The 12,052-nt window shown below is 33.7% G+C and overlaps 1 protein-coding gene across 2 annotated transcripts in view; it reads left to right on the top strand.

Moving 5' to 3' along the window:
- Window positions 1-12,052, top strand: part of TTC13 (tetratricopeptide repeat domain 13) — a gene marked incomplete at its 5' end in the record, with an annotated part of 37,957 nt that overhangs the window by 8,841 nt on the left and 17,064 nt on the right. For both annotated transcript variants that reach the window (XM_079330708.1, XM_079330707.1), the window contains 10 exons: window positions 802-872; window positions 3,072-3,137; window positions 4,351-4,443; window positions 5,506-5,622; window positions 6,437-6,547; window positions 8,022-8,104; window positions 9,243-9,384; window positions 10,595-10,769; window positions 11,179-11,335; window positions 11,605-11,735. In XM_079330708.1, coding sequence (XP_079186834.1) covers window positions 802-872; window positions 3,072-3,137; window positions 4,351-4,443; window positions 5,506-5,622; window positions 6,437-6,547; window positions 8,022-8,104; window positions 9,243-9,384; window positions 10,595-10,769; window positions 11,179-11,335; window positions 11,605-11,735 — 1,146 coding nt within the window. The remainder of the gene's footprint in view (window positions 1-801; window positions 873-3,071; window positions 3,138-4,350; window positions 4,444-5,505; window positions 5,623-6,436; window positions 6,548-8,021; window positions 8,105-9,242; window positions 9,385-10,594; window positions 10,770-11,178; window positions 11,336-11,604; window positions 11,736-12,052) is intronic.

Raw genomic sequence — 12,052 nt, 5'->3', positions numbered from 1 at the left:
AAGAATTGTGAGAGATGAAAACATGCAAAATGAAGCAATCTTGGGATATTCAGCTGTCAGAACTGAACTTCAGTCATGCAAGCACAACTACAGCTTTCCAATCTTGTGATTTGACTGCATTTTTATATCTTATGGAGATTACAGGAATGTATCTCTAATGATATGTTTCTTTTTCGATCACTTGGCTTCTACTGCAAAATGTGGGGATGAGCAAGAGCTTGAAAGCTTTTCTTAATTATAATATAGTTAAAGACTCAGTTGTTTTTCAGTTTCAATTTTATAAATAATGCAATCAGTTTAGTTGAGATATTTCTAGGTAATTCAAATGAAGGAAAACCTTATTGTGAACTAATAAAGTTTAGCAATATGTGTACAAACAACTAGAAATTCTCTAATCAAATCGTCAAAAAAAGTTAATGATAGCTAGGTGGCACTTTTAATTGAGAAAGCATCCAGGGCTATTGTATTGGAATCATAGTACCTTTCCTGATCCTAAGTATTTTAGAAGCAAACATGGGCCCCTTCCCAAACAACTTGTAAAAAAAAGGAAAAGAAAAACCTACAAACAAATCACAAAACCCCCAAACAACTCCAAAGAGCACAGTATGAATTAAGTAAGTAATGAATGCTAGGTTATGGCCAAGGGGAGTCATATCATTTTGGTGGCCATTCAGGAATCCTCTGACTAATTTAATCTTCACTGCAATGTAGGAACTTAAACACTTTACAATTTGGTAGTATTTAATAGTTTAAAAAGTCAGATTTTTTTCTGTTTTATTTACATTTTTAATGTTTTGTTAGCGATTGCTTACGTGTTGATTGGCAACGGCTTGTATGATGAAGCTATACGACATTTTTCAACAATGCTGCAGGTAAGTTTTCTACTTGGGCCACAAAAAATAAGTTAATAAAAATATCCATTGCCACATATGGCTTTTAATAAAACAAATATTACATTAAGGATTTTTAAATGAGAGTAATTATTCTACTGTTTGTTCATTTTCTTTTCCATCCAAACATAAGCATACTCTTAGAACTGGGTGATCAGTATCTTGGTTATTTGGTGAGTATTTTTCTCATCTGTAGGCATAAAGTTTTTATGGCACTTTGACCAAAAAAGCATGTGTTTTCAGAAACCTGACCTCTGCAGAGCTGAAGTTCCTTAGATAGTCTGCTTATTGTGTAGGCTGAGATATTTTAAAGTAGACTTTTTTGGGTGACAGCATGTTGCCAGTAACATGAGAAAAAAAAACCCTGACAGATAATTTATTGCTAGTGGCAAGTAACACATTGCTTTCACAGTGATAAATGATTTTGTATGCTGGCTTTATCCTTTTTCAATGGTAAGAATTTAATAAGTTTAATACGTGAATTAAACATGACTAATAATTATATTGTGGGTGTTTTTCCTGACCAAAATAAAGAATTCAGAATCTTCTGCCATTTAGTAGGAGGTAGTCACATTTGAAACAAAACCAGCCCCAACAATTTATAAGCTTCAACTAAAGATGATTTAAAAATACTGCATTTGTATGACTATAAACCTGAAACATCCAGAAGCATGGACATACTTTTTCATTTAAACTGAATTACAAAATGCAGTCTGAAAGCAATACTGCAAATAATAGCATGTATTTTTTCTTAAGTGTCATATGGCTTGTTCTTAAATTGAGTGGAAGTGTGGCAATTTAATGGAATTATTCCAGGGAATTTATCTGAGGACAAGAATTTCTGTGGTTTTATGTGCTTTTGTTTTCATTTGGTTCGTATAGGTGTTTAGTGATATCTGTCTTTAATTTGTTTTAATGTGAGGATTTTTTTTACCCTAATGAGAAATCCTGCTTCCAAAACCACTGGATTTGCATATTGTTTTCTGTCTTTATTCAGAAGGAAACTTAATACAAGTGAAGATAAGCAAGATACACCAACTGTAGAAAGATACTGGGAGAAGTGTTTATGTAATAGAGTACTTCTGCCATGCTCACATCTCAGTTTAAAGCTTTAATATCATGCTTTTGGTATGCCTGAAAGGCTGTGGAGATGATTGTTCACTCTGTTTTCCACAAGGCAATATTAAATACATGTAAGTGAGCATTAAAGCATTCAACTGAATGAACAGCCTTGCTTAGTCTGATATTGCAAGTAGAAAGTTACCTACTGTTGATGTTGCCAAATGTAAAGCTCAAGTCTGGCAAGCTGCCATCATTGATATGCCACGTGTTGTCCAGGGCAGAGTTTGTTTCTTGGGAAACAGTTTGTTTCTTGGCAGATGTCCCAATTAAATAAGACCAGGCCTGTGCTACAAACTTTTGTAGCACAGCTGTGTTCCTTGCAGGTGTGAATATGGTGTGATTCCTGACTGGTTTTCAGGGAAATTGGCTGCATAAGCACTGTTTTGCTGTGAAGTTCTTGAAATTTGTATGGGAAACTGTGGTTGGAGTAAATTATGTCAAACAAGAAGTAGACTCGCTACATAGGGTGTATCCTCCCTAAGTGCCCAAGTAGGAAAGTCACAAAATTAAATCTAACTCAAGGAGCTGGTTTGACTGTTGCAGAACTATTTTGGTAGAATACTTCTGGTTTTAGTTGCTGTCTAAATATAAATTTCATCATGATGTCACAATATCTTGCTCCCAAATTTGAAACCTCAAATTTAAATTGCATACAAAATAAGCTTGGAGTGGCAAAATTGTATGTTTCTTATCAGTTCAGTAACATAGTTACATAATTACCAGTAAGGTTACAACTAAAAAAGATTGGGTAACAGTGTATGTTAATGAATACTGTGTATTCTAATCTAATGTACACTGTGTAATAGCTTCTGGTAGGTGGTCACTGGCACTGTAACTGCTCTCTATTTGGCTTTTTACCAGACAAATACTCCAGAACAATTCCATTAAATTGAATTGGATTGGAAGTTGTGAGCATATGAAAGTATGGATGGTAATATAATAAATTTGCCTGGCAGCTGTGATTGTTCATTGCTTACTACTTTAGATCAGCTAAAATGAAATACATATGAAGAAACATAAGAAACCCCACCACAAATTAGTATTTTATTTGTTTAACAGGAAGAACCAGAGCTGGTTAGTGCAATTTATGGACGAGGGATAGCATATGGAAAAAAAGGACTACACGTGAGTAGATAATTTTTTTTAATTAATACCCAACTGAATTATTTGAGTCTGAACTATAAGAAAGCCTGTAACAGGAATGATTAGACTGGTTAGGATGTGTTCAGTACAGCACAAAGTCTTTGTGCTGTCCTTGCATGAGGAGTCTGTCCCTTGGTTGGTGCCCTGTGTGGCATAGAGGGAAGTAGCAGATCATATCGTTCGAGCCATGGGTATGTTTGCTTCGTGTGATTGTGGAAGTAAAGCTGCACGACATGAGTGTGCCAAAGGAGAAGATAATGCACTGTTGTGAGTGGTAGATAAAAAAGCTGTGAGCCACAGCTTCTGAAAAGAGTTGCCTTTTAAGATAACAGGCAGAGTCCTGCCTCTGAGAGACAGGTTTATGAAGTCCCACTGAATTCATCTCCACATCTAATCTGTATTTGTAAATGAAAAGGTCTTTTATTGCAGCTTGGGAACATTGTCAGCTCTTCCAATACTGTAGGTTTCACACTGATTTGATAGCTTATCCCTCTTGATAAGTATACCACCTTGAATTTGTTAAAAAAAACAAATCAAAGTGAAATTACTTGGTGCAATACTTACTGCTCAAATAATTTCTTGAGCATAAAAAAATTTATGAGTAAACTATGGTCTTTGTAGGGGTTTGTGGCCAGTTGAATCATGATTGTGTGGTTGCTAGAATTCTAGAAGAATGAATAATTGAATAACTCCTTGACTACTTCCATCCCATTAATTAAATAACTACTTAATTGAGGACAATTAAAAATTTTAGCTAGTAGGCATCACCCTGTTTATCAGTACTACTTGGCTTAAGTTGCAGACAGTGCTGATGACAACACTGGTGGATGTGTGTGTGTGTGTCTGTGTGTTGGAGTTCATGTGGAGGCTTGAACCAGCTTTGCTGCCAAGAAAGGTACCTCTGGAGCTATAAATCTAATATTTACTCACAGAGTTATATTAATAAATTATTAGAGGTGCAACACAAGATGATGTGAATGATGTTCGGTTTTGTTGTTTGTAGCAGACAGGTGTTTTTTTTCCAGCTATTTGCAGAATAATGCATCTCGATGTTTTTAGCAAAGGTGTGAAGGGCTTTTAATATAAACTGGCAAACTTTCAGACACTTACCCAATCTAGTTATCCTTCATCTTGAGAGTATATATTAGTCTTAAGTATGCACAGTTGTTCACCTTGTCTATTTTCTCCTTTTCAGGATATGAAAAATGCTGAACTTGCTCTGTTTGAGCTCAGTAGGGTGATTAGTCTAGAACCAGATCATCCTGAAGTGTTTGAACAGCGAGCAGAAGTGAGCATTTTTTGTGTCTTTTCAGACTTTTGGAGAAGTTGCAATTATACAGTGTTTCCAATTATATCTTAACTGATTTAGTGGCTAAAGCTTGGTCTTCTGGGAACATACATTCTTTCTTTTAAAATATACACATTTCCTCTAAGTGTAATTTGTGGAATATATAGTTTTAAAATAAGACATAGACTGTATAGAGTTACCCTAGCCAATGGAATGGCATATATTATGTTTAAGTGTTCAATTTTTGAATACAATATAGTAAGATCACTTTTGTTTGGGGTATTGTTTTTATAAAATGAATCAAAATATCACTTGAACTTTACTGTTTGCACCTTTTGTCACTTTAGTAAATCTACTGTGCATACTAGTTGTTAAAATACGGAATTTCTAAAAAATGAACTGTTTTGGGTTTATATTTGTGCACGTAATTTAAAAATCATTCCAAGCCACATATATTTTTAATTTTGAAAATCAAGTTTTGTTTTGCTAACTAAGTTACAGAAAATGGGTGTCAAGAAGCAGCCTTGCTGACAAACCAAAAGTATAAGTATCAAAGTCAACATACTGTATAATGATAGCTGCCATAATATTCACAGTTTTAACGCTTTTAGTGATGTTTTAGTAGACTTGAGAACATTGATCTAAAAATGGGAAAGGCATTCAAGTAATTGGAAACCAACCATTTTCCATTTGCAGAATATTTTATCCAAATAAGACTTAGGAGAATACTTTAATTACATTTTCATTTGAATATGTTGAAATAGCTTGAAATTAAGTATTTTGCTTTGACCAACTTGTTTTTAATTTGGAATACAGGGTTTCTGCTAACATGGTGATGCTCATGAACACTGATAGTTTTGAGAAAGATTCTTTCAGATTTACTCTTTCATAGGAGTTTAAAAGACATAGCTACTGAAATTTATACTGGAACTTTCCAGCCTATTCTAGAAAATACAATTACTCTGTTACAGCTGAACATGGAAAATAATAATCTTCATATTTCTAAGACAATTCTATTCAGTCTGTCTGCTCTAAAACTGCGTTTTGGTTTTATACTCTTAGATATTGTCCCCACTAGGACGAATCAGTGAAGCATTGTCAGATCTCACCAAAGCTATTCAGCTACAACCATCAGCAAGGCTCTACAGGCACAGAGGCACCCTTTACTTCATATCTGAGGTTAGTGGATTTTGGAGATTCTCTTTGACTGTGGAGATGTTTTTCATTATTTTGTTGATTTCTGTACTAGTTGTTACTTTGATTCTTGAACTTCTTTCCTTTAGTTAAGAAACCCAAAACAATATAACAAAAGCCCTGATTCTCCTGTAGCTGGCTTTCTGACAGTTCAGGGGTGTTCTCTAAGTATTTCATTTGCAAATCTATTTAATGTGGAGAATCAGAGTGCAAGTACCTTGCATGCATACCTCAGATTCTTTGTATTTGAGGAGTAGAATGTGGATAAAGACCTTGTCTTGATTTATAACCTGTGGCTGCATTTAATTAGTATTGATAAACAGCAGTCTGAAAAGGAAAATAGTTATTGCCAGGGCAGTAAGTACTCTACATACTTAATAAAAACACTTCTCACAGTAAAAAAAAACCAAACCAAACCTGCAAAAATGCCAGCATCTCATTTTGCTATGTGATCTGTATATGTTGTTCTTGAAACTTTAATGTAGAATAAGTAGCGTTATCTTCAAAGATGGTGTGAATGCTAGATAGCTGATTTCATACTTGTTTCTTCTAAATTCGCTGTTTGCTTCCAGCTATTTTTTCATTTACTTTGCTATGTTTTATACAGCACTTCCTGTAAAAGTGTATTGTGCATTCTTTGATGTTCTGATGGGTAGTTGATAATCATTGCTGCTTAGCCCTGAGACTGGCTTCATATATTAAACAAAATTATGTGGTTTACTTTTATGAGAAGAAAACTCCATATACTTCCTCATTTGTATGGTATTTTCTGTGTCATTTGAAATCTTCTTTATCATAGGATTATGCAACTGCCCATGAAGATTTTCAGCGCTCACTGGAACTGAACAAAAATCAGCCTATAGCTATGCTTTATAAAGGCTTAACCTTCTTTCACAGAGGACTTTTGAAGGTAAAGCTATGTTAAACAATAGTTCACATATAATACCATTTATTTGAAATTATTTCCACAAAATATTATGGAAATATGGTGTTGGTATATGTATTTTCTCTCACATAAGGAAGATTTTTAAGGTAATAGAGTGCAAGCAAAATAAAAAAAATTCCTTTATATGATATGTAAGTACTGCAGTCTTGTTGAAACTCAGTAGATCAGTGATAACAGACATGTTTAAGGAATGCTTTGAAAGATATTTTTATTTAGCACCTCTGCTAGTATTCATATGATTGTGTTTAAAAATTCCAGAATTAAATGGGAATTTCCCTGATATTCATGTTCAGAGAGATTGTCACCGAGTGGTTTTTCATCCCAAGGTAAACCTTAGCTTCCAATCAGGATTCAGGCTGCCTTTTAAAGGAAAGCTGTACATGCTATCTCTTAGGTTTTATAAGGCTTGCTGAAAACTGAAGATTTGAGTTGAGGCTGTGTTCATTTTTGAGTGAAAAGAAATGTATTTTAATCATTGCTTTTGGGAATAATAATCTTGATTTTGAAACTTACCTATAGGATATGAGCCTATCCATAGTTGTAGGTGATTGTCCTACATTTTTATTCAATGGGTATTTTTGTGCACATTGTAGTGCTCAGAATATATTTAAAGTTTCTCTAAATAACAATTTTTAAATCAACTATATATACCAGTAATTCTTTCCTTACAGCATCTAATTTATTGCACTGAAGACTTTAAGATACTTTTTAGGCATTCCTTAGGAATATAAAGTAGTTGATTATTCCATCCTTAATTCTAAATCTCAGTACTGAATATTCCAGTTTGTGTAGCCATTCTAGTTTGAAAAGCTTGGTTCTTGATGAGATTCTTTAGAGGAGTATTTCTTTAACCACATGCTTATTTGTTAGCTTTTGTTTTTATTACATTGTATTCCTCACAGCAGTAATAGCAACAGTACATGCTGTTATGTGAAGGTGATTGCTTACTCTGTAATCCCTCAAGAGAATGTTTCCAACTGAGGAAATAACAAAGAATGCAATAAGACAATTAAAGACAGAGTTCAGATTTGAAGGAGTCTTTTGGCCTTCAAAACTTAAGAGATTTATTATGAATGAAGAAGGAAGACTGTAAGAAGAGACTGCTTTGCCTTAGGGATCAGACTAAAGTTTGAAAGCAAACTCTGAAGGGATTTAATCTCTGAACTCTATTAAAATACTAGAAGAATTGTTAATTCCCACTGCATATTAACCAAAAGAATTACAGCTAAATCTGTCAATTCTGTAAAGCATGTTTCAATGTTTCATTTATTATGTAATAATTTTTACTCTATAGATTTTGTAATAAATTCATGGCTTGTTTGTTCCTTCCAGAACTTTTGATATTTAACTGTAAATTCCATAGCTAGGAGCTACTGAGGATGCTGAAATTTAATGAATGTAATAAGTTACAAATTTTTCTGTTGGTCCCTTTCTGTAGGAAGCCATTGAATCCTTCAAAGAAGCTTTGAAGCAGAAAGCAGACTTCATAGATGCATATAAAAGTCTGGGACAAGCCTACAGGTACTCATATTCAGAAGTAGTTTTAAAGCCATTTGTTAAGATTCATATTTGTTACAAAATTGCATAGAACCAAATGTGATATTTGGTAGCTCCAGCAGCTGGTATGGCTGTGTCAGAATGTGTTCAATGTAAATAATTTCTATATTTGCTTTGTATTTCTAATTTAGTCTCTGGTATCTCTTTGAGTCTCCCAGACTGAAAGGTTAATTAAATGGCAGTTTTCATTAAGATGTGTTTTAGGTATGCTAAATTATTTTTAAATTATGGAAAGGTTTAATACAACATGAGCTATAGCTGATTAAATCCTGCTTCAAATATAGTGGCTTTGATGTTCATGCATTTATTTGAAGCTAAAGAGCTGTGGTTAATTACTATTCTGATTTACTAGTTTTAAATACATTTGCCAAAAAATTCTTTTCGGCAAATGTATTTAAACCTAGTAAATCTTGTTTGCTTTTCTAGAAACCTAGTTGCTCTTGTTTGAATTAATTTTGTCTAATAATCTTAAAGAAATCAGTGTACTGAATTTAAAAAACTATGATAAATTCAGTTGTATATTATTTCTATTTTAATTTTTGCATTTCAGTTTCTTTGTGACTGTTTTTACTGTGTGCTTACATGTACAAGTGTCCTGCACATGGAGTAATTCCAGTCAATAAATGTTTAGTTAGTTTCAGTTTTCAAACACCATATGCTTTCTTCTTACTCAGCATTAAAGTAGTTGGTAGATTTTTAAAAGCATGTTTGTATTTAAAAGTTGAAAAGACCTCTCAAAGATAAAGCATTCTTGGAAAAAAGTTATGTGGAAGTTTTATTTACTTCAGTTTCTGAAGAAATACCTTAGGCATATGTTTCTACAGTTTTAATGTCTGCCAAGGATTGTGAAGATGTGTTGTCTTGTGGGGTTGTATTTCAGAGTACATATTTTTGGGAGTAACAAACTCTGTGCAGCTGTTCTGTTATTATCACAGAAGAATAGTTGCAAAACTATTGCTTTTGTTAAAGACATTTTCCACTAGTACTGTGTTTCTCTTCAATGATATCCCCTTTGGATACCTTAAAGTCACCTTTAACAAGTAATTTTTCTGTCACTGTTGCCTTCTGTATTTTTCACTTTTCACATTCTGGAATCACCTAGAGAGCTTGGCAACTTTGATGCTGCTACAGAGAGCTTCCAGAAGGCTTTACTGCTGAATCAAAATCATGTTCAGACCTTACAGCTCAAAGGAATGATGCTTTATCATCACGGTAGCTTAGATGAAGCACTAAGAAATTTTAAGGTAAGCAGTCCATAAGTAAACACAAAATGTAAAGGTCTTGTATTCAACAGATGTGGTAAATTGGAGAGATTTCCAGGTTTTTTCATTCTGAGTGTGCATGCATTTGAACTAGGAGTATTTTTTCTGAAGTCTGTCTTAAAAGATAAAACTTAAGTTTGTAACTAAAAATGAAATTTTGCTAAAACTAAGATGGTTTCTTTAATTGTTTTTATGTTTTTGTAAAACTAAGCTCAGGATGAATTTTTTTTTTTTTTAAACTGGTGATTGTGTTCTTGCTGATACTTTGACTTGAAACCTAAAGTTTTTTCATATCGGATGAATTTGCTGTGTGTTTAACATACAGTAAAACGTCCTAGTCTGTAATTTTCAGATGAAAATAAGTTAAAATGTTTATCTAATTTTTCTAGAGCATTTTCTTCTGAAAAATTCAGCATATGTTGTGATTCACTGTGCTTGCAAAAATTTTCATGTTGCCAAAAATCTTGCCTATCTCTGCTGGCAATAAATACTTGCCTTATTTTGTAGACAGAACAAAAAAGACAAATGTTATTTGTATGCCCATATTCTTATAGCAAGGAATGAAATAAGATCCCTTTCCAAATGAATCTGTGCTTATCCCAAAGAGAACCCTTTATGTGCATTATTGCACCTTATATAACCCAATTTGTAGGTACTGGTGTAATTGAAAAGCTACTTCAACTTCTGAGATGGAAATGCTCTTGTAAAGGCATGTAATTGCTGGAAGAAGTGGAGCATTCGTTTCTGAATCCTAAACAGGAATTTGCTGTGTGTTTAACATACAGTAAATAGCTGGCTAGCATAGAAATGTATTAATGCATGAACTAGTGAAGAGATGACAGAAAATATATGTATCTCTATGACTAATCCAAAATGATTTCTTATATTGTCAGGAATATATTTTGCCTTATTTCTCCCAGCTAACGTTGAGAGTAAAGTGTGCAAAACATATTTGCATTGGCAAGGTTTGGGTTTTCAGTTTTTTTCCCCTTTGATAAAGCTGAAAATATTTTTTTCTTACATTTGCTAGCAGTTTAAGTGCCCAGCAGCATTTGAAAGAAAATTATGAGGGAAGTGGATCTTACTAATCAGTAAATCTTTTCGCATGTCTTCTGACCAGACAGGTTGGATTATTTGACAATACTTTTCCTGTCTCTTGATTTATGGGTGATTTGTTCCTTTAATCTCCTAGAGATGTCTGCAGCTAGAGCCATACAATGAAGTGTGCCAGTACATGAAGGGTCTCAGCCATGTTGCAATGGGGCAGTTTTATGAAGGCATAAAAGCTCAGACCAAAGTTATGTTAAATGATCCTCTACCAGGACAGAAGGCCAGTCCAGAATATCTGAAAGTGAAATACCTCCGAGGTGAGTTGAAATTGGTTTGTTTTGTTTTAAATTTTCTTAAATGCTTCAAGGACCTTAAAAATGCAAACTTACTTGTAGTTATTGTCATTTTAGAGAAACCAGTGTACATGCTCATGAGCACTGTTGGGTATGTATGATAAGAAAAAGGTACACTGATTCTAATTGTTCACACAGTTAAAAGGTAGGTCAAAAATGGAACATACATTTGTATATAAACATAGACTTAGTTGAAAAAGACTTATTTCTATCTTAGAAATTGGCTGATAGCAAAATTATATTACCTAAAAATAATGACATATTAAAGTCGTGTTGTTTAACTGACAAGCTTATAACCTGGTTACTGTGTTTGTGTAATGGCATAAGTAAACTGATTATGCAAGCAGAACTTAATTTTATTTCTTTCCTCTAGAATATTCCAGATATTTGCATGCACATTTGGATACCCCACTCACGGAGTATAATACTGATATAGATCTTCCTGGAAATTTTAAGGATCACTGGGCCAAAAATCTTCCTTTTCTTATAGAAAATTATGAAGAACAGCCAGGGTTACAGCCACATATAAAGTGAGAATTTTTATGTTTCTAAGCCTATTTTAAATAGGGGGGTCTGCCATTGAATTCAGTAAGACTGAATTTATTTGAGATATTAGGTGTAACTGCAACATCCTGTATATGTTCAGTGGACTGGGAGGAGAAATGAAGGTTCTTTATCCTGTGTTTTAATGTTTCTCACACAAATGGTATTGATTTGTAAAACACAGATTTGTTCATCAAATGCTTTCAGGACTTTTATAGCCAAGCTATGTCTGATGCATGTTTTTCTCCTCTGTAAGAGATGTGTTATTTCAGAATTTTGAAAGCTATAAGCCTGATGTGCAAGAACTCATATGTGTAGCTGATCATCTGGGTTCCATGATGCAGTATGAGACACCAGGATTTCTTCCAAATAAAAGGATACATAGAGGTATACTGAAAATGCTCTGTAAATTTGAGGGGGGGCGGCAGGGCATGTCAATGTGGTGATAATTGAATGCTACATCTTTTCTATCTGCAAATTAGTTTTGTACTCTTTCTTTCAAACCAGATAGGATGTTTAAAATAATGATTATTCAGCATTTTCTTGACCTAGCTGGGTACTGGAAATCAGGATCTCCCAGAGTTTTTTTGATGTTGTCCACTCTTTTCCTATAAATACATTGCTTTCCTGCTTCAGTTTTCCTGTCTGCAAAACGGAGTATTTGTCTCTAATTGGTCTTCTGTTTCTGTTGTTGGTACCTCTGT

This window comes from Erithacus rubecula (assembly GCF_903797595.1).
Source record: "Erithacus rubecula genome assembly, chromosome: 2".
In the NCBI taxonomy this organism is placed as follows: domain Eukaryota; kingdom Metazoa; phylum Chordata; class Aves; order Passeriformes; family Muscicapidae; genus Erithacus; species Erithacus rubecula.
The sequence above is the reverse complement of the archived record's forward strand: the minus strand, read 5'-3'. Positions and strand labels throughout refer to the sequence as shown.